Raw genomic sequence first — 23,508 nt, forward strand, 5'->3', positions numbered from 1 at the left:
AGGTGAGTGGGAAGCCTGCCTCTCCTCCTGCTCCACAGGCCCGCGAGGGCCCTCCCGGCCTCCCAGCCCTCGTCTTTCACGAGGAGCTCGGGGTGGCCAAGGAGAGCCCTGCCCCCTCCCCGATTCGGGGTCTGACTCCTTTCGGGGCCTCCTGCTCTGGTTTGTCCAGGCTTTCCGTGTCCCCCAGGCCCTCTACTGGGGCCCCGCCTCTGGCACCAGCCGTCCACGGCCTCGTGGCCGATGAGGGGACAGATGGGCCATGGGTGATGGTGTCGCCACGGTGAGCACTCCTGCCCTCCTTTCTGCTTCTCCTCCTGGTTTTCCCTCCCCAGACTCCCGCACTGTGGTGGAGCGAAGGAGGCCGAGATAACCCGGCCGCTCTGGCCACGCAGCAGCGAGCCCCCGGCGCCTGCCGCCGGCGGCGGAAAACGGGAAGGCCGGGTCGCGGGGGGCAGGGCCAGGCCGGTCCTGCTGCACACAGGGCAGCGGCTGTGCCCCCTCGCCCCGAGTAACCGGCTCTGAATCCAGGGCTCCCCCGGACACTAGAGGCTAGATCTGAGGAACTGGGAAACCGGAGGGCGGGGCTGGGGGCTGCCCGCCCCGCGAAAGCCACCCGCCAGGCCCCCCCAGCCCCGCTCCTGTTTCCCACCAGGCCCTGGCATGGACGGACAGAGCGCACTCGGCCTCTGGCTTGACCACATCCTCTATTCCCCGACTCGGCCCCCTCACAGCACGGGGCCCGGCGCGCGTGCAGGCTGCCCTCCAGGGGAGCCAGGGCCGAGTGGGCCTGCGGGGCGGCCGCCGGCACCAACGCAAGCCAGCCCGTCCACAAGCGCGCTGTTGAGACAGTTGTAGAGGTGGATGAACTGCTCCTGGGGCAGAAGGGGAGGACGCAGCGAGGGCGGCTGGACGGTGCCGGGAAGGCTCCCTGTCCTCCACTGAGAGCAGCGGCCGGGCGCCACCTGGCGGCTGCCCGAGTGCAGCGGGGCACAGCCCTCCCACCGCACCCCACTCCCGCCCCTTCCCTCCCACGGCTAAGCCCGCCCCCGCCCCCGTGGCCTCTCACCAGCGTTGGGGTCATGAGCCCACAGGCCTGTGACTGCTGCAAGGCCACGGTGACGACGTCCACGAAGCCTGCTGCAGCAGCTGGTCCATGGCCAGGAAGGTGCCCAGCTGGGCCACACCCTTGCTGCAAAGGACCTCGAGTTGGAGGGGCCCCTGGGGGGTGGGGGCAGGGCCGGGTGCCCAGGCAGGCACGTGGGGAAACCCAGCCTGGGCCTGGGGACCGGGGAGGGGCGCCGGGCACGGCCACAGCCAGCCGGGGCCCCAGTGGGCAGGGGCGTCGGGGGACAGATTCCCGAAAGACGACGTCAGGGCGGAGCGAGGAGGGGGCTGTGTCCTGACCCTCACCCCGAGCCGCGGGGCAGTGAGGTCTCTGCCTGCTCCTCCCGGGCCCCGTCCAGCGGCACCTGCAGTAGCTGAGCAGCGTGCCTGGCTTCTCCACGCCCCGGGAGCAGCACTGGCCCACGGCAGCCAGGACGGGCAGCAGGGCCCTGGTGGGGAGCTCCTGCCCCGGCTCCCCGCACGGAAACTGCAGCCTCTGCACCGGCCGCTCCTTCCTGCTCCCCCTCTGGGCAAAGACGTCGGCACCGGTGCCTGGAGGGGCCGGGACCGCTCCGCGGAGCCCACCCCCACCCCACGGCCCTAGCTTACACGTGTGACACTGAGGAGGGTGCAGGGCCAGCCTGCAGCGCTGCTCTCAGCCACCCAGCGCACGGTCTCCGCGTCCGTGGCGACGGGCTGTGACTCCGTGGGCCAGAACTCCCGTGGCCAAACCGGGTCAGGGCTGCTCGGCCGGCCAGCCCATCCCCACCCAGGCCCTGGTCACACCACACCCCCATCCCAACCCCCAGGCATCCCACCCTCTGCCCCTGTTCCCTCACCTTCTCCCGGGAGTCTGGCAGGCACAGGGAGACCAGCACGCGAGCCCCGTGCTCCCACACCAGCTCCCAGATTTCTGCGGGCCCCGGTCAGCATGACGTGATCGCGGCCAGAGGGCCCGCCCTGCAGAGCACAGGGTGTCCCCTGCCCGTCTCAGCTCTAGGACCCCCAGCCCCCCAGCCCCAGACCAGGAAGCACCAACAGCCCAAGGGCATGGTCTCACGGGGAAGAGCCAGGCTTCGGGCATCTCTGCAGCAGGGCCGTCCTCTGCCGGAGGGGACCGCTCGTGACAACAGCCGTCTGCGGGACGAGGGTGAGGGTGAGGCCGCCAGAGGTCCCAGTCTGGCCGACGCCCGATGCCCAGTCCACCTACAAGCCCACTGGCACTCACGGGAGGCCGTGCTGTCCTGCCCACGGCTGGGAGAGGGCATCGCAGAGCCCGCCTGGTCCTTGAGGGCCTGGAGCGGGAGCTGGGGAGGGTGACCGGCAGAGGGGCACCATGAGACAGGCCGCAGAAGTGGTGGCACGAGGGGACCCCGCGTCGTCGTGCCGCCCGGCCCGCAGCCACCTCGTGCTCCCCCAGGAAGCCAGCGTTGCCATTGGCTGCCCGCTCAGAGCATGCCCGGGCGAAGCTCCTCACGCGGATGGGCTGCGGCCTGGGCGGGGCGCGGGCTGTGTTGGGGGTGCCGGAGGCTGCCCAGCTCCCGCTCCCGGTCTCCTCGGCCGGCCCTGCGTGGACGGAGTTGGCAGCCTGTTGGTGGGAGGGACGGGGACCCTGCCCCCCACCAGACAAGGTCCCCGGAGCTTCACGTACTCAGAGGTGCCGGGGCCCCTTCCAGGATCCTGCTCAGGAGGCAGCCGTGCAGGAAGATGTACTGGCTCTGGGGGGTGGGGGACGGGAGGCGGTCGGCTGAGGGACCGTGGCCCAGCCGGGAGACTTCCAGGCCCTGACCAGCCAGACGGCCCGGGGCAGGCGAGGGGCTTTGGGGAGCCTTCCCGTGGGGCCCCCCCAACCCCGCATCAGAGCTGGCAGGGGCCCGCCCACCTCCCACCCCCCGCACAAAGGGAAACAGAAGCCCCGATAGGAGGGTGAGTGTCCGAGCCCCTCCCCCGGGTCCTTCCCTGGCCCCTGGGGACGCTGTGGCCCGGCCGTCTGCCCCACCCCCTCTCAGGGTCCGCAGCCCACCCGCCTTGCCCTTATGGGGTCTGGATCGTGAGGGGCCGGTGCAGGCGCAGCCGAGCACACCGTGTGGAATACGTCCACTGTATCCTCCTCCACCGGCTGACAGGGCCACAAAGCTGCCCGAGCGGCCCACGCCTGCGCTGCGGGTCAGAGGGCCCAAGGCTGTGAAGGGGGGCCCTTCCCCACCCCACCCCCGCCACCTGCCACCTGCCTCGCCTGCATGCACCAGGATGGGCCCTGCGCCTCGGGCGGCCCGCGCCTGCTCCCGAACCGGGTCCACAAAGGCCAGCAGGGAGCTGGGGGTCTCGGGGACGCCGTGGTCTGGCCGGGTGGTGGACTGCAGCTGCTTCACTGGCCACTGCGGTTGATGGGCAGCCTGGAGGTTGGGGGGCAGAGGAGCCGCTGCTCTGTCCCCTCCTAACCCACTGTCCTCTGCTCAGCCCTCACTCTGTCACCAGATCTTGAGGGCGGGGTGGTGCCCCCCACACTGGGATGCTCCCCTTGGCTCCTCCAGCCTCCCGGGGAGTCTGCCTGCAGGGGGCCCAAGGGGGAGGGGGGCACTGCTGCCCCAGGAGGTCACAGCCTGGGAAGGCAGATGGGGCCCAGGGGTCTGGGGTGAGCGGAGGCCCTGAGCCGAGCTCAGGGCAGGGCAGAAACCGTCCCTTCTCAGCCAACTTCGGATGACCCTTAGCCTTCCCTGTGCTTCCCTACCCTTCCCTAACCTCCAGCCTCCTGGGCAAGGGGGAGGCCAGGGGCCCAAGAGGCGAGCCGACCTTCCAAGGAGTCACCCCTCCTCGCTCGCGGGCACACACGTGCTGCAGCTGGAAGTCCCTCATGGTCCACTCGCCCTCGGGCTCCTCGGCCAGGAGGTGGACGGTGATGTGACCGTGGGTGACAGGGGTGGAGTCGGCTGGCCAGTAGTGCTCACATAGCACTAGGGCCAGAGGGTCAGAGCGGGGTTGGGGGGCAGGTGTGGGCCCTCCCCATCACTGCCGCCCCTGCTGTATCAGCACCTCCCACCCATCCGTCTGTCTCCGCCACCCCGCTTGTCCGGAAGCCTGTCTCCCCCGGCCCGGCCCCAGCACCTCCACCCCCAGACCTCCGTGTGACCCCTGGGGCTTCCAGGCAGCTGCCGCGCTCCTGTGCAAACTGCATGGCCTTACTTAGGACCACCTGGCCTGGCCTCACCGCTCCAGCTGGAGGGGCTCGAAGGTGCTGTCCCAGGGCCCCGCACGGAGCAGGGCACAGGCGTGTTTAAAGCAAGGACGCAGACTGGGCCCGGAGCAGGAGAGGGTGGACTCGGTGAGAAACAGCAGAGGCGATGGAGGCGAGTCCAGCTGGGAGCCTGGGTACCCGGTCTCCTTCCCTGCCCCATCCTGGGCGGCCTCCCAGACCCACAGCTGGTCCTGTGGGGAGAGCCTGCCACCTGGTGGCCACCCCGGGGGCTGTGGCACGCTCACCCGCCCGTTCTGCATGCCCACGGTCAGCATGACGACCACCCGGACCTGCTGCTCCCGCACCAGCCGCCAGAAGTCCTCCAGGGTCTTCTTTAGAGGCCCCTGGGTGGTGATGAACCCCTGCGGGCGGGTGTAGCCCTGGGGGTGGGCAGGATCACGTTAACTGGGGCCCAGCACACAGCCATGCATCCCACGGGTGATCTCCGGGAGTGAGGACTTCGTGTGCAGGCCGATACGTGTGCACACACGTGAACACACGTGCACAAAGGACTTGGAGACAGCCCCACCTCGATGGGACGATGACAAGGCACTGATGGCCCTGAAGTAGCCTCCCCAGGCCACCCCTTCACCACCCGACCCACACCACCTGCGTTTCTCCCAGGGCTCCACTGCCCACCCAGCTCCCCCAGGCCAGCACTCAGTCCCTCCTCCAACAGCCCCATCTGCCTCTCCTGCCTCCACCCGATGATCCCGCCCCACTCTGTCCACATGTCCTTCCCGGCTCTTCTCTGGGTCTGTCCAGCAGCAATGTCTGCCTCTCTTTCTTCACTTATCAGGATTCTGCTCATCCTTCAAGAGACCAAATGCCCCCTCCTCCAGGAAGCCTTTCTTGATTCCTAGGTGGACTAAACGTTCCTTCTTCACGTGCTCTGAGCACCATACGTGTGCCCTTATTACAGCACGTGTCATGCCGCGTGGCAGGTGTCACACACACACACACACACACACACACACACACCTCCTGCTCCTTTGAAGGTGGGAATCCGCGTAGCCCAGCCCTGCCTCCTGCGGTCCCAGCACAGTGACCAACACACAAGACACACAAGCTGGCGGTCTTCGTGGACGGCTAGGGCAGGACAGCGTGTCCTGCAAACTGGGCCCCTCCCGAGTGGACGCCGCAGCCAGCCCGCAGGCGGCTCTACCGGGATGACGCTGGCGTTGACGTAATCGGAGTGAGGCTCTCCGTCCAGCGGGGTCAGCCTGACCCGGGAGTGGCCATCTGCCGACGGTAAAAGCCGTGCATTCAGGGCGGGCACATGCAGCCCCTCCTCCGGGCCGAGCTCCGGCCCCGCACCCCCCTGCCCGCCGTGCTCGCAGGGCAGCACGTGAGGGTAGCGGTTCTCGGCGGTGCCGGCAGGGTGCTCGGCCTGCAGCCTAGGCTGCTCCTCGCCCACCTCCCTCAGCTCCTGCAGAGACGGGGGCCGAAGCAGACCCATGTCACCCCCACACCGGGGGGGTCGTGCACAGCTGGGCTCCCCCAGAGCCTGGGGGCGGCAGAGGCCTCACCTCGAACGCCTGAAAGCCTGCTGGGCACGGGCGCTCTTGGCCTCGTAGCCCTGTCGGAAGCTGTGGGCAGGGATGGGCTGGTGGGTCCACCTGGGGGAAGAGGGACGAGTAGGCGGCGGCCCTGGTGTGCAGCGTCCCGCCCTGGGTGCCGTGAGGGGGTGGGCCGCACAGCCGGGTCACCCAGGAGCTAGAAACCAGCCCTGGGCTCCAGGGGCCAGAGAGAGGGGGCAGGGCAAACAGGACCACGCTCGGAGGAGGTGGGCATGAGTCTCTGAGGCCCCGTCCCCGGGTCCTGAGGATGGCTCTGGGCACAGCTGCTCACGGCACCGCTCAGGGTGCGGTCAGCAGAAGGAGGAACAGGAGCGATAGAGCGTAGATTACAATCCAACATCGGAGAGAAAGAAGGAAAAGGAAGCGACTTGGCCTGAAACCGTCCAGGTGGTCAGTCGGGGACCGAGAGGACGGGAGTCTGGAGGCAGAGGCTGAGGGCCCGGGAGGAGCCGGGGGCCCCTGGGAGCAGGGTGACGGGGGTGTGACAGCGGCTGAGGGAGGACTCGGCTGGCGGGGCGAGGGACGCAGTCCCGGGGAGACCCCGTCATCACCGAGCCTGTGGAGGGCGGGCCGGCTGCCCCGCTCCACGGGGGCCGCACGCTCACTGCAGGCTGTAAGCTGCCAGCTCCCGGGAGCACAGGTTCTCCTCCGACCTGCAGAGGGTGACAGGGCCTGGGAGGCAGCCTGGGGCTCCCCCAACACGCCGGCCCGGCCCTCCCCGCCGCTCACCTCTGCCCCTGCACTCGCCTCCAGCACGGCACCAAGCGCAAGGACACCGCCCGCTGCGACGCCCACCGCTGCTGGGAGGGGCACTGCCGCCCGGGACACGTTGGCCCGGGGCTCTGTGGACGGTGAGGGAAGGGTGAGCTGGGCAGCCCTGACCTGCCGCCCCATGAGACATACCAGCTTCCCCGGGCCTGAGACCCCCTGGGTGGAGGGCGCAGTGACAGCCCTCACCCCGCAGAAGGAAGTCCCAGATGCCGAACCGAGGCCAGAGAAGGCTGCCAGGGGGACCACCCTGGACGGTCACCGAGAACAGCCTGCGAGCCCTCCCCGCCTCCAGCTCCTGAGCAGGGCCCACCCAACACCCTTTAGGACAAGAGGGCAGAGGCCTGGCCCCACGCCTTCTGCAGCTGCTCTGTCCAGTACGGTCGCCACGCACCCCTGGGCTACTGTGCACTTGAACCAGAGCGGCTCCAATTTCAGATTTGCTGCAAGCATAAGCTACACACAGGATTTCAAAGCTTTACTGATTTTAAAAAAAGGATGTAAAATATCTCATTAATCATTTAAAAAAATCGATCATATGTTGATATGATATTTTTAATACCTTGTTTTAAATAAAATGTGGCTGAGATTAATTGCACCTGTTTATTTTTCTCTTTTTAACATAGCTACTAGGAACCACAAATGTGGTTCTCACTTGCGGCTTGCCTTGTGTTTCTACTGGTCAGCGCTGCTCCAGAATCCGGCGGCCAGCCGGGAGCAGCATGGCAGACGGAAGCGTTGCAGGAGGGTAGACCAATCACAGCAGCAGCAAACCGTTTCCTCGACGCCTGTCTTACCCACTACCCCCAGCCCACCCAGGCCAGGGCTGCCACCAGGAGCACCTCCTTCGCTGGCTCTGGGGATCCCAGCTCTGTTAGGCAGGACAGGTCCCCCGCTGGTAGCTGAGCCTCAGAAGGGAGGTCTCAGCACCAATCCCCACCCCAGGACCCAGCTGGAGTCCTAGCTGGGTGCCCGCCTACCTGAGAAGGCTGAGAAGGAGAGGAGGGTCTCAGGGCTGTACCTGGTAAAGGCCGCAACACTGAACCTGGCACAGAGGAGCAGGACCTCTGAGCAGGAGCAGGAGAGAGACGGCCTTGCGGGTGGGCAGAGACAGCTGGGTCCCCGACGCCCCACCCTCCGGGAGAGGAAGGGGTGTCTGACCCTCCACGCGCGGAGGTGGACCGGGCCTCTGTGCTCCTGTGAGGAGGGGTCCTGGTGACGTGGTGGGGGTGTGTGTGGCTGGCTGCTGGGTGGATGGACCAGCTATGAGAGTGCGTCCCTCCGTGTGTGTCGCTTGTGGACATACACAGGCGCGCGTCCGTCCTAAAGGCCTTGCGTCCCAGTGATGGTAGGTCTAGAAGAGCCCTCTGGTTTCACGCCCTTGTTCCCCAGATAAGGAAGAAATATCCAGGGAGGGAAGAGCCCAGGCCCCAGCGTGAGGAGGGGAGCTGGGCTTGAACCTGGGACCTTCGACTCCTGCTCCCGACCCCCTAGGATGCGTGCTTGCCTCCCCCCCTCCCCTGCCCCCCGCCCCCTCTACCTAGACCCCCTGCCCCTCCCCCTCCCGCCCCCACCTGGCCGCAGGCGCTGCGAAGGCCCCGGGCAGCCTCCCCGAGGTCAGGCCCCTCCAGCCTGGAGCCAATGACTCACCTGGAACCGCTCCCCCAGAGCAGCCACCCCAAGGCAGCTGACGCAGGGAAAGGAGGGAAGGGAGACGGAGGAAAGGAAGCGGCTCTGGGGCCCGGAGCAGGCTCGAAGGCGGGGAGGCGGACGCCCAGCCAACAGGCAGGTACAGAAAGTCTGAACAGCTAACTGGCTTCCTGAGGACCCTTCTCTCAGGCCGTCTGGCAGGGAGCGCGGGCCTGCACGGGGACCAGTCCCGGCCAGAGCCGGGGGCTGCCTGCCCGTCCCCGCTCTGCCCAGCCCCAAACCTCAGAGCCACCCACCGGCCTCTGGATGGGGGCCTGGAAACTCAGCACTGCAGCCCCATCAGATTTTCCAGGCCGCGCGCGCGCGTGCATGTGTGTGTGTGCGCACGCGAGTGCACACGTGCTCTTTCAAAAGGGCTGGGGGTGGGGAACAACTAGGGAAACTGATCTGGGGCCAGTCTGGCCAAGAGGAGGGGGAAACACTGCACCTTTGGCCCTCCCCCTCACCTGGGCTCCTCACTTTGGTGGACCCGCAGAGGCTGGAGAAGTGGGGTGGAAACACCCTAATTCGGAATCTAAGTAGAAGAGGTACAGCAGGGCACGGTTTTAGGTAAGGGGTGAGGTCTCAGACTGTTCCCAAGACTTCCCAGAAAAGGGGGTCCCGTTGGGGACAGCACAGACCCCTCAGCTAGTCCTATGGACGGGGCCTGGCTGAGGCACCTGGCCGTAGGGGCACACCTGTCAGCCCCCAGCCAGACTGGGGCAGCCTTGGGCTGGGGGGCAGGGGCGGTCTGGAGAGGGTGCTGGAAGGTCCCGATGATAGAAGCAGTCTCCCCAACCCAAGGCTCTCCATTCAGCAAAAAAGTACCACAAGGGCTGTGTCTCCTCCCAGCAGCCACTCCCACAGACAAACCCACATCCTCCACCGAGAGAGCCCCGGGGGGCCTCCCGAGCCCTCGAGCACCTTACTGATTCCTTCTGGAGAGAGCCAGCCAGAGGCAGAGGCCGGCAGGGGACAGGTGCAGGCCTCCCGGCTCCCGAGTGCGAACCAGCCCGTCTCCCCCGCTGCTGCCGGCAGCCCTCCCTCTTCCGGCCCCCCTCCGCTCCCACTGCTGAAGCCTGGCCTTGGGCATCTCCCACGCCCGGGAAGGTAGTCCCCAGGAGGAGAAGGGCAGGTGGCTCTCGTGGCCCGTCTCCCACTCTTCCTCCCACACCCCGGGAAAGGTCCCCAGGGAGCGGGCAGGCCTGGGTCCCTCTGACCAGGTTGTTGCGTGGGGCGAGGGCCTGTGCGTGCTGGCAGCCTGGCCGTGCGTGTGGCCTGACAGTGCACACAGGCAAGATTTGTGAGCCATGCGGGTGCACACACCTGCCCGAGTGCACGTGCTCGTGTGGGATCCAGGGACGTCAAGGCGGCAGGCGCCGGGTGGGGCCGGAGCAGGAGGGCCTCTGGAGAGAAGGGCCGCGTTGGGGAACACACGTCCATTTCGCTGGCTCTGGGCTTGGGAGGGAGAGGCCTCCCCTCTGTCCTGAAGTCCTCCTACAGGGACCTGAGTTCCGGCAACCCGGCAAAGAACGGGGCTCTTCCCGGGAGGCCCAGGGCGGCTGGGCCGGCCTACTCGCGGGTCCTTCAGCCAGGGGCTGAAAAGTATGGGAAAGTCCCCACACCAGCCGGCACCCAGAGGTGTCAGGAAACTGGGTCGGGTGGGGGCTGGGCGTCTGGGGGGCGCCCAGAGCTGCTCGCACCTCCCACCAGCCCTCCCAGCCGGGCTGTCTGCGGTGTCCTCCTCCGCGCACATCCCAGCTCTCTGTGTCCCTGTCTCCCCTACGCAGCCAGGGACACGCGGCATGGAAGTCGCCTGGGCTGGCCCAGGATCTGAGGGCTGTGCGTGGGGTGCCCGGGATCAGGGCTTCTCCGGAGAGGAGCGGAGAGGAAGGCGGGGAGGGGCGCAGGGCGCGGCCGGCGTGCAGAGCCCCCGCGGCTGGCCCAGTCCCTGAGACCCCTGCCTTGGGGCTTTGATCGGGGGGCAGCCTTTGACCCCAGGGCAAGCAGGTGGGAATTCCCGGCACACCTGCCCGTCTGGGGGGCTCCGGACCCTGGGGCTCACAGCTCTGGAACCGGGGAGCAGCTGCAGGGGGACAGTGCGCCCCAGGCAGCCCTCCGCGTGAAGGCCACGCGGGGAAAGGGAGCAGTGAGGAGGGGGACAGTTCCGGCGCCCTCGGCCCTCCCAGAGCCGCTTCTCCAGCTGACAGCTCTGAGCGCCCCAGTTCCACCTCCTGACCGATGTGGGAGGGGCGGTCCTCGGCCCCTGGGGAGGGCGATCCTGAGAAGGAGCCCGGGCCCCGGGGAGGAGCAGTAACTGCCCAGGCTCAGCAAGGGCGCAGCGGCGTCTTCCTGGCTTCCTGCACCCCAGACCCGGCTCTGGATGCAAGTCAGCAGTTGGAGTGACGGGCCCGAGAGCTGTGGGGGGCAGGCTCGCACCAGGAGAGGGGGAGGCTCAGGGACAGGAGTCACTCCTGGGGCATACAGGCCTTCTCCTGCTCCCAGCAGCCTGGATGGGGCAGAGCCCACCCCAGACAGGGCACAGCGGGGCCCCCAGTCCAGGCTGCGGGGCTGTTGCAGGGCTCTGTCCTCTCTGAGGCCTGTGGCGGTGCCGCCCCCCGCCCCGCAGCTGTGTTTGCACCTCCAAAGATGTCCAGGCAGTTCTGAGCGGAAAGGGGCGAGGGGTGGGCAGGAGGCAAGGTGACTATCTGCCTACCGCAAACACACCTGGAGGGAGCTGAGAGACTCTCGGGGTCTTGCCTAACGCCCAGACACTACCCACCCCCCACCCCCCTTGCCCATTTCCTGGCCCCCAGCTTCCTTGCTCTCCACCCAGGAGCTCAACCTCAGGCTTCTCAAACCTGGGAGGCAGGCATGCTCCCAGCCAGAGGGCTCAGACCCTAAGAGCCTGGGGGCGCAAGCAGAGCAGTTTGGGGAGGGCTTCGCCCGCTTCCTCCTCCCCACCCCTGCGGTACCCTAGCTTCCTGTTCTCGATAACAATCAACAGCTTGCCCCAGAGGGGGTGGCCCTCTTTCCAATCCCCTCCTGCCCCCCTTTTGATTCCTAGGCCCCCCCCATCCACTAGTGGAAACTCTGGCGGGGTTGAGGGCCAGCTGAGGCAGAGGTCACAGCCCACAGGTCCACCCAGGCTCCTGCGCCCTCCTCCCCGTCTGGGCACCAGAGCCAAGTGCTTCCTCAGCTCTGGACCTCCTGAGCCCCAGAGGGCCATCTTGTTCTCCACCTGGAGGCCAGCCCCTCCCCACCGGCCCCTCCTGCATGCCCACCCCCGGGCCTGTTGTACGTCAGTGCTTTTTTGCTGTCACCCTTTGATGGCTGAATCAGAGAAGTGGGTGGAAGGGGAAGGATGGGATTGTGGGCGCCGGGAGCAGAAGGTGTCGGGAACGTTTCAGGTGAAAGAAGCCGAGCAGGGAGCCAACAGGAGGCCCGCTGGTGAGGCAGAGGTGGGCCAGTGGGGTGTTGGACTTGGGCACCCCCCTCCCCAAGCCCAGGCTTCAGGCACCCCAGGGGCAAAGAAGACACAGGGGTCCCCTGGTGTGAGAGCCAGAGGCTGTCCGCTCTCCGTGGGTCTCTGAGTAGACGTCAGGGTTCTGGGAGGAGGCCTGGGGGGGGCGCCTGGGAGACGGGGAAAGCCCCGAGACCCTCCTACAAGCTGTCTTTACTACCGACTCCCAGGGCAGCTGGCCCGGCTCAGGCCAGAGGCGGCTGGGCGCCAGGGTGTGGCTCAGGGCCTGGGATGACCCTTCTGGCCTGGCCCGAGCCTGTCCCCTTGGGGAGCAAGAACTCCTGCCTCCCCTTGCCCCACCCAGTCTGTGCCCACTTCTGTTTGTGCCTGGCACGATTCCCGCGGCTTGAAGGGGCAAGGGCTTCCAGGGCGAGGCTCTGAGGCAGAAGCAGAGAAGTGGAAATCAGTCTCCGGCCGAGGTCGGTGGGAGCAGGAGTGCCCGGGCCTCTGCAGGGCAGCCTGGAGCTAGGGTCGGCTCAGCCCTGCCCCACGAGCTGGCAGAGGCTGGACGCACCCAGGACCTGGAGGAGGTGCCCTGGAGGAGGGGGCCGGGTGGTCAAGAATGGCCCGGCGCCTCGGCCATTCCCGGCGAGCAGGGCCAGGCCTGTGGCAAAGGTGCTGGGACACAGCCAGCGGCCCCCAGAGGGGCAGAGGCGGGAGGCCGCCGACCCCTGGTGGTGGCAACAGGCAGCTGGGGCGTGCGTGGGTGGCAGCGAGGAGGGGCGGAGGGAGGAAGCTGGCTTCCTGAAGCCTTCTCAGCCCTCAAAGACAGACCAACAGACAGACAGACAGCTGGCAAGAGGCGCTGGGGGACACAGCTGCTTCAGTAAGTACCTGAGGGGGGGCGGGGAGGAGCCCCGCGGGCCAGGGCTGTGCAAACCTGGGGAGACAAGGGAGGGCGTCTCGGAGGGGGATGAGCAGGAGGGTGCCCGGGGCCACGGTGCCCGGCTGGGGCGTGGGTGCTGACCCCCTGATGTCCCCGAGGGGCAGGCAGGGCCCCGAAGGGAGAGGAGAGGCGGACGAGGCCCTCCTGCTGCGAGAGCCTCTCTGCCCACTCGGCGCCCGGCCCGCTCGGCCCCTGCGGGCGCGGTGACCCCACAGCCCCTCCCTGACTCGGAAGCTGGGACCCTGGTCTGGAAGATGGGGACTGTCCCCCAGAGGAGGGCCCCCCACCACCTCTGCGCCCCCTCTTGTGCCCCCAGCTGTTGCCTCCCCATATGCGCTGTCGCTCAAGGGCTTGGTGAGGCCATTTCCTGTGACGGTTACCGAGGCGGGCTGGGGGGGGGATGGGCAGAGGAGGAAGGAAACACCCCCAGCCTCCCTCCTTGGACAGAGACCCCAGAAGCCAGGATGACCCTGGGGCTGGAAGTGCCAGCAGCCGGGTGAGGGTCCCGCTGGGCCAGCAGCCCGCACGCCCGGGGCCCTGGCTGGCTCCAAGGCTGCAGGAGGCCTCCACCTTCTCGTCCAGAGGAGGCCCCCGTACACCCAGAGTGGGTGTGTGTGAGCCCTTCTTCCATCCAGAACCGCTATATTCCCCCCTCGCCCTCCCTGACCTGGCCTCCAGCGTAGGGCTGGGGCAGCGCCCCACCCCGCCCCCTCCCCCCAGATTCCTTCCTATCTTCACCCACCGTCTCTACCTTTCATCTTGCCCTTACTCTAAACACAGGCTGCCGCCTCCCGGGTGCCCCTGCAGAGATCCTGGCCTTCCCAGGGTGAAAACACCGCCACTTCCTGGGGAACGGAAGACACCCCAGTGAAAACAGAGGTGCCAGAGGGCAGAAAGCCGGCCTGGGCCAGGCAGCCCAGAGGTCAAAGCTCATGGCCGAGTGAGCCTCCCCTGGGCCCAGCCCCCCAGCATGGTCCAGGCCTGCGGGGGGCACTCCAGAGCACAGCCGCCAGCCACCCGTTCCCCTGAGGGCAGCCATGACCCAGCTTCCACCTGACCAGGCGCCAGCCAAGAAGCACGTGCGCCTGCAGGAGAGGTGAGACCTTTTTCCGGGAGGGGTTTCCCTCCTGCGGGACCCTCACCACCTCTCCAGGAAAAGGAAAGCAGATGTGCTCATTTGCATGTCATTTGCATGCCCTTTACCTGTCTGGGGCACAAGCTCTGCGTCAGCCTCACACCTGCGCCCCAAGCCCCAGGTCGGGTTGAGCACCCCTGGAGGGGGCCGGGGCCTCCAGGCCTGGATACGGGTCGGAGCTTTAGGGGCCGGGCTGGGAACAGGAAGTGGGGGCAGCAGCTCTGGCTGACAAGGGGTGGGGGTGCACAGGGCCCGGGCCTCTGGGGCAAGGGGAGACAAGGAGCCGCCCCCCAGAGGTGCCCGTAACAATCATAACTGTCAGAGGCTGACCGCGCGTGGGCTCACGGGACACTGGCCGTCTGTGCTGCAGGCGCGGCTCCAATGTGGCTCTGATGCTGGACGTGCGGTCCCTGGGGGCCGTGGAGCCCATCTGCTCGGTGCGCACACCCCAGGAGGTCACCCTGCACTTTCTGCGCACAGCCGGGCACCCCCTCACCCGCCGGGCCCTGCAGCACCAGCCACCCAGCCCCAAGCAGCTGGAAGAGGAATTCTTGGTAAGAACGTGGGGTCCCCTCCGCATCACTGCCCTTCTGAATCAGGAGAGCCAGCTGGCACCACTCTACCCTGGCCTGCGGGCCTGTCCCCTTTGGGCCCTTGGGAGAGAGAACCCCGGGGTCTCCAGGAAGGAACCCGCCCAGGCTCCCTCCTCTGCCCTCCACCACATCTAGACCTGTGTCCTGATGCCAGGAGGGAACAGCTGGGTCCCAGCTCTACTAGGAAAGGTGGAGGGAGAGGAGGCTGGAAGGGGGTTCGCTGTTCACTTGCTTCCTCCCCCCGCCAGAAGATCCCCTCAAACTTTGTCAGCCCTGAAGACCTGGATATTCCTGGCCATGCCTCCAAGGACCGATACAAGACCATCTTGCCAAGTAAGGACTGCAGCAGGGGCCTGGGGCTGGAGGCGTTCAGAAGGCAAAACACAGCCTCGGCCAGGAGAGAGCTGCCGTCCGCAGAGGCTCTTCTTCTGGCAGAGGAATGCCCACACCCGGGCCTGGCTGGGGAAGGGGAGCCGTAGCCACAAGCAGCATGAGGATAGGACGGCACTGCCCAGTGTGACCCCAGGAAGTCGGGCTATGGTGTTCTTATCCCCATTTTACAAATGAGGAAACCAAGTCACAGAGAAGTTGTGTAACCTGCTGGAGGTCACACAGCCAGTTGCACCAAACCTCCTTCCTCCTCTTCTTCCCATGTGGGAAAGGGCCCACACAGGTCTGCGGGGGGAGAGGCCCCGTCAGGATGGCTCCCCGAGAGGGGGCTGGAGGATCTCAGATGGAGGCAGCGAGGAGGCTGCAGATGGGGGTCCCGGGGTCAGCACCTCCTGTATTTCAGAGGCAGGCACAGGCCCTCTGAGCACGAGGCCCGGGGACACTCTCCCCCTCCCGCTCCGCTCAGAGCAGCCTTATCTGGCCAGGCCACCTCCAGGAACCCCCAGTCTGGAGGCCACAGCCCTCTGCCTGCCTGGGCCAGTCCGGGGGCTGTTAGCGCTCACGGAAGGGGGGACTGCCCTGCTCCTGGCCCCGAGGCACCCTCCGTCCAGACCAGCTGGCCCTGGGGAGCCTGCTTCTTCATCCGGCTTGGACTGGAGCTGGGGAAAGGCCCCCTTAGACGGCCAGGCTGACTCGCCTTGGGGTGGAATGAAGCCTCAGCTCCAGCCCGGCCTCTCAGGAGACAATGTCTCTTTTTCCATTTGCATCGCTATGACCCTGTTCTGCGCCTCACTGATCTCCAGACTAGAATGTCGTTCAGGAACGGCCCTCTCCTCGCTTGTCCATCCTGCCCAGCACCAGCCAGGGAACCTTCCCAGTTACTTCTGTGACCATGGCCCACTGCTGGTCAGGAACATTCTGTGGCTCCCTTCTGCGTGCATATGAAATAATGCCATAGGTATCGGCCACCTGCTATTCGCAGGTGCCGTGACAAGCACAGGACTCTCCTCTCTCTGGCCCTGCGTGAGTTTGCTTCGCTGGTCACCTTTTGACCTGTGGTCTCTGCTGATTTTTACTTCCTAGACCCCCAGAGCCGCGTCTGTCTGGGCCGGGCGCAGAGCCAGGAGGACGGAGATTACATCAACGCCAACTACATCCGGGTGAGTCGCCGGCGGGGAAGGGGGGCTATGTCCAGAGAACGCCCAGCACGGCTGGTGGTTCGGGCACCTGGTGTCCCAGCTCCGACCCACGGCTGCCACGGCCCTTCCGAGCCAAGCCGGTGAAAACAGGCCAGGACGCCAGGCGGGAGCACAGAGCAGACGTCAGACGCCGGAAGGAAGACCCCGGTCTCCTTGGCGCACCCCGTCCTGCGGCCCCTGCCAGCCTCACAGCGCCGAGGGCGGCTCGGGCCAGGCCCAGCCTGTGGCTCCCAGGTCTGCACGGAAGGTGCAGCGCCAACTGGGGGCGCTCGGCCGGCTCCCTCCCCTCTGGCCTTCGCTGCTCCAGGCAGCCCCTCCTTCGTGGAGACGGCTTCAGTCAAGGAACCGGGAGGCGGGGAGGCCAGGTGGGCTCCATCCCCAGCGTCGGCCCGCAGGGGTGGGAGGCGGCAGGTGCAGACTGCGCCCTCTAGCGGCTCAGAGTGGGTGGGACCGCGGCCGGGCGCCCCGGTGAATAACCCGCAGCCGGAGCCGCCTGTGGGGGAAACGCGGCCCGGTGAAGGGGGGGGGTCTGGATTTCACCGTCCCTTGAGGAGCAAGAAGCTGAGGATCCTGAAGGGGAGAGGAAAGGCTGGCAGGAGTGTGCTACGCCTCGCTGCTAAATATACAAAGTAGCATGTAAAAGGGAAACATCCGCTCAACAAATACTGAACTGTTTTCTTCGCCTCTTGCGCTAGTATTCAATAGAAAGCATCGGGGGAGGAAGGGAACGTTCACAGAGGCCCTGAAAGATGCTAGACCCAACCCAACACACTTCGTAGAGTCTGGTCTGCACCACGTGCTGCTGGATGGCCATTACACCCCGTTTACAGACCAGAAGCTGGGAAACTCGCTCTCGGCTGCACAGGCAGTGAGCAGAACAGGGGTTGGAACCGGATGTTCTCACTCAGAGCCCGTGTCGTGCCCACCATGTGGCGTCTGGTGTGTGTGTCTGTGACGTGTGTGTCCGGGCTGCACGGTCCCTGGCTGCAGCCTGAGCCCGGCACCTGCAGGTCTGGCTGCCCCAGGGCCCCGGCCTCACCGGCCACCCTTCCCCGGCCTCCTCCGCCTGCAGGGATACGGTGGGAAGGACAAGGCCTACATCGCCACCCAGGGCCCTATGCCCAACACCGTGTCAGACTTCTGGGAGATGGTGTGGCAGGAGGAGACGTCCCTCATTGTCATGCTGACTCAGCTCCGAGAGGGCAAGGAGGTAGGAGGCTGAGGCGTGGTCCCTGGCGAACCCAGACGGAGAGGCTGCACCCACCTCCGCAGCCCCCACCCCTGCTGGGGCAGCTCGGGGCAGGGGCCTCCCCTGGGAGCTGAGGACACCTGTCAGTTCCTGAGACACGTGGCAGGGAGGCCATCCCCAGCCAGAAGCAGGGGTGGGGGGCACTTTATCTGCAGGTGTCAAGTTCAGGACAGCCCAGCCCTCGCAGCTGGGGTCCCCGCTCCCATCTCTGCTGCCCTGGCCCCTGACTCCCAGCTCCCTCCCCCCAGAAGTGTGTCCACTACTGGCCCACGGAGGAGGAGACCTACGGGCCCTTCCGCATCCATGTCCAGGACGTGAGAGAGAGCCCGGAATACACCGTGAGGCAGCTCACCATCCAGGTACCGCCCTCTGGTCCACAGGGAAGTCGGGCCACCCTCACTCTCTGGAACTTCCCTGGGAGTCACAGGCAGGTCTGCTCAGGGAAACCTGCTTGAACCCACATGTAAAGACCTGCTTGGGACTAGAAGAAGAGGGATGTGGGTGCCGCCCTCCGGGAGCCTCTAGTCCAGTAGGGCAGCGCCAACGATCCTGTGGGAACCGCCAGGAAGGCCCAGCGGTCTGTGCCAAACGCCTGGAGGAGGGGGCGGGGTCCTGGAGTCACTGCTGGAGGAACCGCGGGCCGTTTGACAAGATGCTTAATAACTTGAAAAAGTGCCTAAAAGCGCTTCTGTTATTGTGTAGCGTCTTCTGCTCCCCAAAGCATTTCTCTGTCCTCCGAGCATCATGGCCCCATTTTCAAGGTGAAGAAAGTGAGGTCAAGGGAGTCACCCAAAGCCACGTGCTGGCTGGAGGCAGAGCCAGGACTTGAACTTGGGTCTTTCCGCGCTCCCCAGAGAGCGTCCGAGGAGGGGGCGGTGGCGCACAGTGAGCTGGACGAGGCTGGCGTCTTCTGCTCGGGTCACTCCAGCCCCAGCCCCAGAGAAGAGGACGGGCGGTGCCCTCATCCTGCCCCTGTTCTCACGCTTTGTCCCCACCCAGCACCAGGAAGAGCGCCGGTCAGTGAAGCACATCCTCTTCTCGGCCTGGCCTGACCACCAGACCCCAGAATCAGCTGGGCCCCTGCTGCGCCTGGTGGCCGAGGTGGAGGACAGCCCAGAGACAGCTGCCAACACCGGGCCCGTCGTGGTCCACTGCAGGTATGTGCCCCCTCCCCCGGAAGCCCTTCCTCCCCACTGGGCCCCTCCTGGGAAGGAGTCTAAGCAGAGCAGGGCCGGGCAGGCCCAGGTCTTACTTGGACAGGAATCTCTAGGTCATCCAGCAAGTGCTCTGTCCTTCCCTCTGGCTGCACAACCTGGACGTGTGGGCTGGACACCCAGGCACAGTCCAGAGAGGCAGCTCCCAGTCTGCTGAGGCAGGAGACGAACATGATCCCCGCTGTCAGGAAACGCATTTATTCACTCATGAATGTTTACTGAAAACCTGGTATTGCCAGGCACAGTGTTAGATGCTTAAGGAGACAGCTGTGAACAAGACAGTTTGGTTTCTGCCAAGTTTTATGGTCTGGTGGGAAAGACAGCCAATGAAACGAACAGGACGCAGCATGATGAGAACATAAAGGGGACTGGGGGGGCGGGGGGCACAGAACAAAGTCGCCCAACCCAGACTTTGGCCAGAGAACGTCTTCCAGGAGAAATGGCCTCTAAGCCAAGCTAAGACCTGAAAGGTGAATTAGCCAAGCGAAGATGGTGGGGGGGGGGGGGGGGAAGCATGCCAGGCAGATGGAGCAGCACGTGCAAAGGCCCAGAGGTGCAGTTTAGAGACTGACATGACGCTGGGAGCAGAGCAGCGAGTAGGGGCCGGATGTCACACGGGAAGGGGGCAGGGATGAAAAAGCCTGGAAGATAAGTGACGAGGGGCCTCAAGGGACTGGCTCGGAAAACTGGATTTGCCAGTTACAAAGAATACTTAGGCCACAGGGTAAGAAGTGGATTGGGGTGGAGTCAGGGGTGATACAGGGGACAGACTTAAAATAAGGAAAGCATTTGGGATACACATTCCAGCTAGAACACAGCGGCCAAAAGCACAGGCAGAGGGGTCTGGAAGCCCCTCCCGCAGGTGCACCCAGACACAGTGCTGGGAGGTCAGGGGCTCACAGGGGAAGACTTCCTGAGGAAGGGAGGAAGTCAAGGGCACGACAGAGCACAGGGGACAGGACTGTGGGCAGGACCGAGTCGGGCAAGGGCGCCGAGCACCAGCAGCTGTGAGGACGCGTCACGGTTAGGGGAGGGCGTTCCGCGGGGTCATCCAGCCCAGCGTGGGCCCTGCCAGCAGGAAGCGGCTGTCCCCCACTGAGCAGGAGAGAGCTCCTCAAAACGTCTACAGGACCCGAGGGCGACCTGGACCGGCTTTAGGGTGAGGCCAGTGAGGGATGCAGACGCCTCCGTGGCCGCCCCCCACCCCGTGGAGGCACCCCTACTTCCCTTCTGTTCCCCACCCACCCGGCCCCCTGTGACCTCCCCGCCCCCTCCCTGGACCCCCGGACCCAGCGCAGGGATCGGCCGGACTGGCTGCTTCATCGCCACCCGCATCGGCTGCCAACAGCTGAAGGCCCTCGGGGAAGTGGACATTCTGGGCATCGTGTGCCAGCTGCGGCTGGATAGGTGGGTCTGCGGCCTGAGCGGGGCACTTCACCACCAGGCACTTCCTGTGGGAAAGGAAGGGGCCCCTTTCGCTTAAAGAGCTGTTCTTCTGCAGCTCACACCCTGGCGAGAATCTAGAATTTTAGCTCTCTGGCCGGGGGCGGGGGGGTGGCAGACGTGGGGCGCCTAGAGTTAAATAGGCCACCCTATGGATTTACCCGAGCTTTCAATCTCTTCTGTTTTTTGTCTCTGTTTTTCCAAATTCCCTCCTCAGGGGAAAGGTGGGGGGAAAGAGTACGGTTGGTTCTAGAAACGAGGCGGCCATAGGCGATGCACAGCAGCTCACTGGATTTGGAGACAGAGGACCAGGGTGCATCTCACTGAGCTGTCACCGTGTTTCCCTGGGTCCCCATTTCTTTATCTAGAGAGAAACAATGGCCCTTTCCCCAGAGAGCTGCCATAAGGAACGCGTTAACGGATGTGAAAGTATTGGGGGAAGACAAGCGCCTACTATACACATATATAGAATTATTACTTCTAAGGTTACCGGGAAGAGGAAATCTTGGGGCTCAGGAATGTTCCTGGCCCAGCCTGGGGACTCAGGGGCTGGTTCTGCCCCAGGAGCTGAGGGGTCAGAGAAGACCCCTGCCCGCGTGGGCCCCTCCTACCCCCCACCCCAGGCTGGGGAGGGCGCAGCGGGAGGAGTCCGCTGCAGAGAGGATGCACCTGGAAGGAGGAGCCGACAGGCCTTCGGGCAGGTCAGGCTCTCCCCTCCGGACCGCTGTTCACGGCCTGCGTGCCTCTCCCCGCAGGGGGGGCATGATCCAGACCGCGGAGCAGTACCAGTTCCTGCACCACACCTTGGCCTTGTACGCCGCCCAGCTGCCAGAGGAGCCCAACCCCTGACCCTGGCACCCTCCCCTGCCCAGGGCTGCTTCCCTGGGCCTGGGAAGGTGGGTTTGGGAAAGTGGGCCTTGTGACCTGGGGAACCCCCTGGGTGGGCATGGGAACAGGGTGCCCCTCGGGGTGTGTCTGGGGTCACAGGAAGCTGGACGGTGAGGACAGGGCTAGACACTGGCTCTTCAGCACTGCCCACTCCCCTGCTCCCTGCAGAGGCCCCCAGTGGACACCAGGGGCAACCCCCCCTGTCCCTCCGAGCTTACAGCTGGCAGCTGACCTTGACAACAGAGCTGGGGAAGAGGCCCGGGAATCCTGGTCCCTGAAACGCCGTGTGAGCCTCAGTCTCTTCCTCGGACGTGGACATCAGGTGGTTTACTGCCACCGGGGGAGAACAACCAGAGGAGCACCTAGAAGCCACTCCGGCTGTACCCCCTTCCTGGGGCTGGCGAGAGAGTGACCGCAAGATCACCCCCCACCCTGGCCCAGCCCGAGAACAGGCCGATGACCTGAGCTGGGAAAAGCCTGGTGCCACCTTGGCCAAGTCCTCAGCATCCTAGCAGGGACTCTGCCTCTTCACCCACATCTGTGAGGCTGGACACCCCCCAAAGAGAGCAAGGACCAGACTACCCCTGTGCCCACACGAGTGTCCGGGGAGCAGGCTATGGAGGTGACCTGGTGGGACAGCTGAAATCTCTAGAAGAGGGAAAGTGTGCGGACCCCTTGGAGGCCCAGACAGCTGCCCGTGCCTCCGTAACTGCCGGCCACCCACCCCAGCTACTCTCCAGGGAAGCCCAGCATCTTCTGCCTGCCTTCGGACCCCAGAAGGGACTCCGAGTACCCAGGGAGGACACAAGAGACGAGCAAGGAGCCGAGAGCACTGCCTGACTTTAGATAAGCAGCCCTGCCATGGCCTCCTCCCCGCAGAGCACGCCTGGATGTCTGGCTGTTGCCATGAGCGACCCGGGTTAAAGCACCTACACGGACCCAGGGGCTCAGGCTGAACCCGGACCCCCCCAGAGAGCTAACTCCCCTCCGCACCTCACATCCACACGATGTCCAGGGCCCCCCAGATCTATCTCAGGGCTGACCACCACACCCCAGCGAGGCGTCCAAATCCTTCGTCCTTGAATCCAAGATGGGCTGCCCATGGGGAGGAAGGCAGGCACCATCTTTCCAGGTGCTTGGCCCCTGGCGGCTGCCTTTGCCGGGGCCAGTTCTCCGAGGAACCCCCCAAGGAGCTGGGTCCCAGAGAACAGCTGGCCTTTCCCTCAGACAGCGCTTCTGGAAAACATGCAGCGTCGGAACCGAGGGTGACTTCCTTAATGCTTCTGCTGGTCCTCCTTCCTCACCGCCTGGGAATGGGCTCACCCCCTCCTGAAGCTTTCCTGCCCTATGAGAGGCACTCCCGGTGCCCGTGGCGCTGGGTGCAGGGCCATCAGGCGCCTGGTCCTCCCTGAGCTCAGACCCCACAGGAGGAAAGCCACCGCACGGGTGGCAGACTCCCCTCCCTGGGCGCTGTTGCCCCAACCCTGTCCCAGAGCTTGAGGACAGGCTCTGAAGAGTGAGCAGGTGGGAAAATAAAGACTTCTCAGATGATTGAGTCATTCCTTCTTTCCCTCTTCCTCTCAGGCCTCTGGAGCCTCTTTGCATCAGTAGAGAGAGTAAGAATTCACAGACCAGGAACAGGCTGCATCTCTACCCCAGGACGTGCACTCTTACAGCCCTTCCAGGGACACATGAAACAAAGTGACACTGGAGTCAGTCTGGGAAACGGGCAAAGGTGTTCCTTAGGCACTAGAGAGGGACTCACAAAGGGCAAGGACTAGAAAGACCATGTAAGTTAATAACTTAATAACCCAGGATATTGCGCAGGGCCAGGACTTTGTGATACCTCCACTTTGGCAACTGATCGTTCGGGGTCATCTCGGCTGGGCTTGGCAGATACGGTTGACATTGAAACTTTATGCACCTTTGACTAAAACCACAGACGCCACGTGAGTGCCTGTGGAGGCCAAATAGGAAGGCACGCCCAAAGCGGGGTGTGGGATCGGGGGGTCCAGCAGCCCCGAGGTTGGGTCCTCCCAGGACCAGCATCTCCGCAAGCCCCACACCTCCTACCGCCAGCTCTCCTGAAGAAAACTTTGGTTTTTACCAAAACAGGCCAACTTTTTTCATTTGCCACAAACCTCCCTCATGGGAAACCCCCCCCCCCCAGGACTCTCTCTGTTTAGTATCATGGTGGTCCCAGAAAAAGTCACTTTGGGCCAGAGGCTTCCTAAGCAAGTGGTCCTGGTACCTCGTGGTTAACAAGGCCTCACAGGTGGATGTTCCCTTCCACTGGGGCTCCGGTACCGAGAGATGCTCAGAGGCAAGGACTCAGGGAACAAAAGATCTTAGAGACATCGTCCCCGCGTCCTGGGAAGCCACGGACCACCCTCCTCCACCCTGGAAATGTTCCCGCTCAACGGGGCCCTCGCCCACCTCGGGCCCACCGCCCTGTAAGAAGGAAGCGGGTGCCAATCGGGGCACGGCAACCCGGGAAGGCGAAAAACAATCGGAGCTCTTTCCCCAAGTGCCCCTAGCGCACAGCAGCCCGGCCCGCCCCGAAGCCCGCGGGCGCCCCGCCCAGCGCACCCGCAGCCCGGCCCGCCCGGCCC

General features: G+C 65.3%; 2 protein-coding genes across 2 annotated transcripts; one reads left to right on the plus strand and one right to left on the minus strand.

Annotated features, from left to right (window-relative positions):
* Positions 1 to 76: 76 nt before the first annotated feature.
* On the minus strand, positions 77 to 9,819 carry LOC309611013 (uncharacterized protein; the record flags this gene model as incomplete). The annotated part of the gene is given in 22 exon segments (XM_082354727.1): positions 77 to 1,131; positions 1,134 to 1,189; positions 1,470 to 1,733; positions 1,735 to 2,027; positions 2,029 to 2,064; positions 2,165 to 2,241; positions 2,333 to 2,411; positions 2,510 to 2,670; positions 2,756 to 2,822; positions 3,142 to 3,177; positions 3,179 to 3,227; positions 3,229 to 3,264; positions 3,316 to 3,556; positions 3,640 to 3,655; positions 3,835 to 4,069; positions 4,313 to 4,719; positions 5,505 to 5,768; positions 5,869 to 5,876; positions 5,879 to 6,038; positions 6,202 to 6,761; positions 7,668 to 7,950; positions 9,703 to 9,819. Coding segments are annotated over 22 exon segments (4,500 nt in total).
* Positions 9,820 to 12,645: 2,826 nt separating this feature from the next.
* On the plus strand, positions 12,646 to 22,447 carry PTPN7 (protein tyrosine phosphatase non-receptor type 7). Its single transcript, XM_082344465.1, is given in 12 exon segments — positions 12,646 to 12,725; positions 13,566 to 13,809; positions 13,811 to 13,881; positions 14,291 to 14,474; positions 14,762 to 14,846; positions 15,987 to 16,063; positions 17,175 to 17,312; positions 17,600 to 17,710; positions 18,351 to 18,508; positions 19,859 to 19,972; positions 20,764 to 20,904; positions 21,065 to 22,447. Coding segments are annotated over 10 exon segments (1,086 nt in total). The 5' UTR covers positions 12,646 to 12,725; positions 13,566 to 13,755; the 3' UTR covers positions 20,858 to 20,904; positions 21,065 to 22,447.
* Positions 22,448 to 23,508: the final 1,061 nt, after the last annotated feature.

The sequence above is a fragment of the Balaenoptera borealis genome (genome assembly GCF_965194805.1).
Source record: "Balaenoptera borealis genome assembly, chromosome: 1".
In the NCBI taxonomy this organism is placed as follows: Eukaryota; Metazoa; Chordata; class Mammalia; order Artiodactyla; family Balaenopteridae; genus Balaenoptera; species Balaenoptera borealis.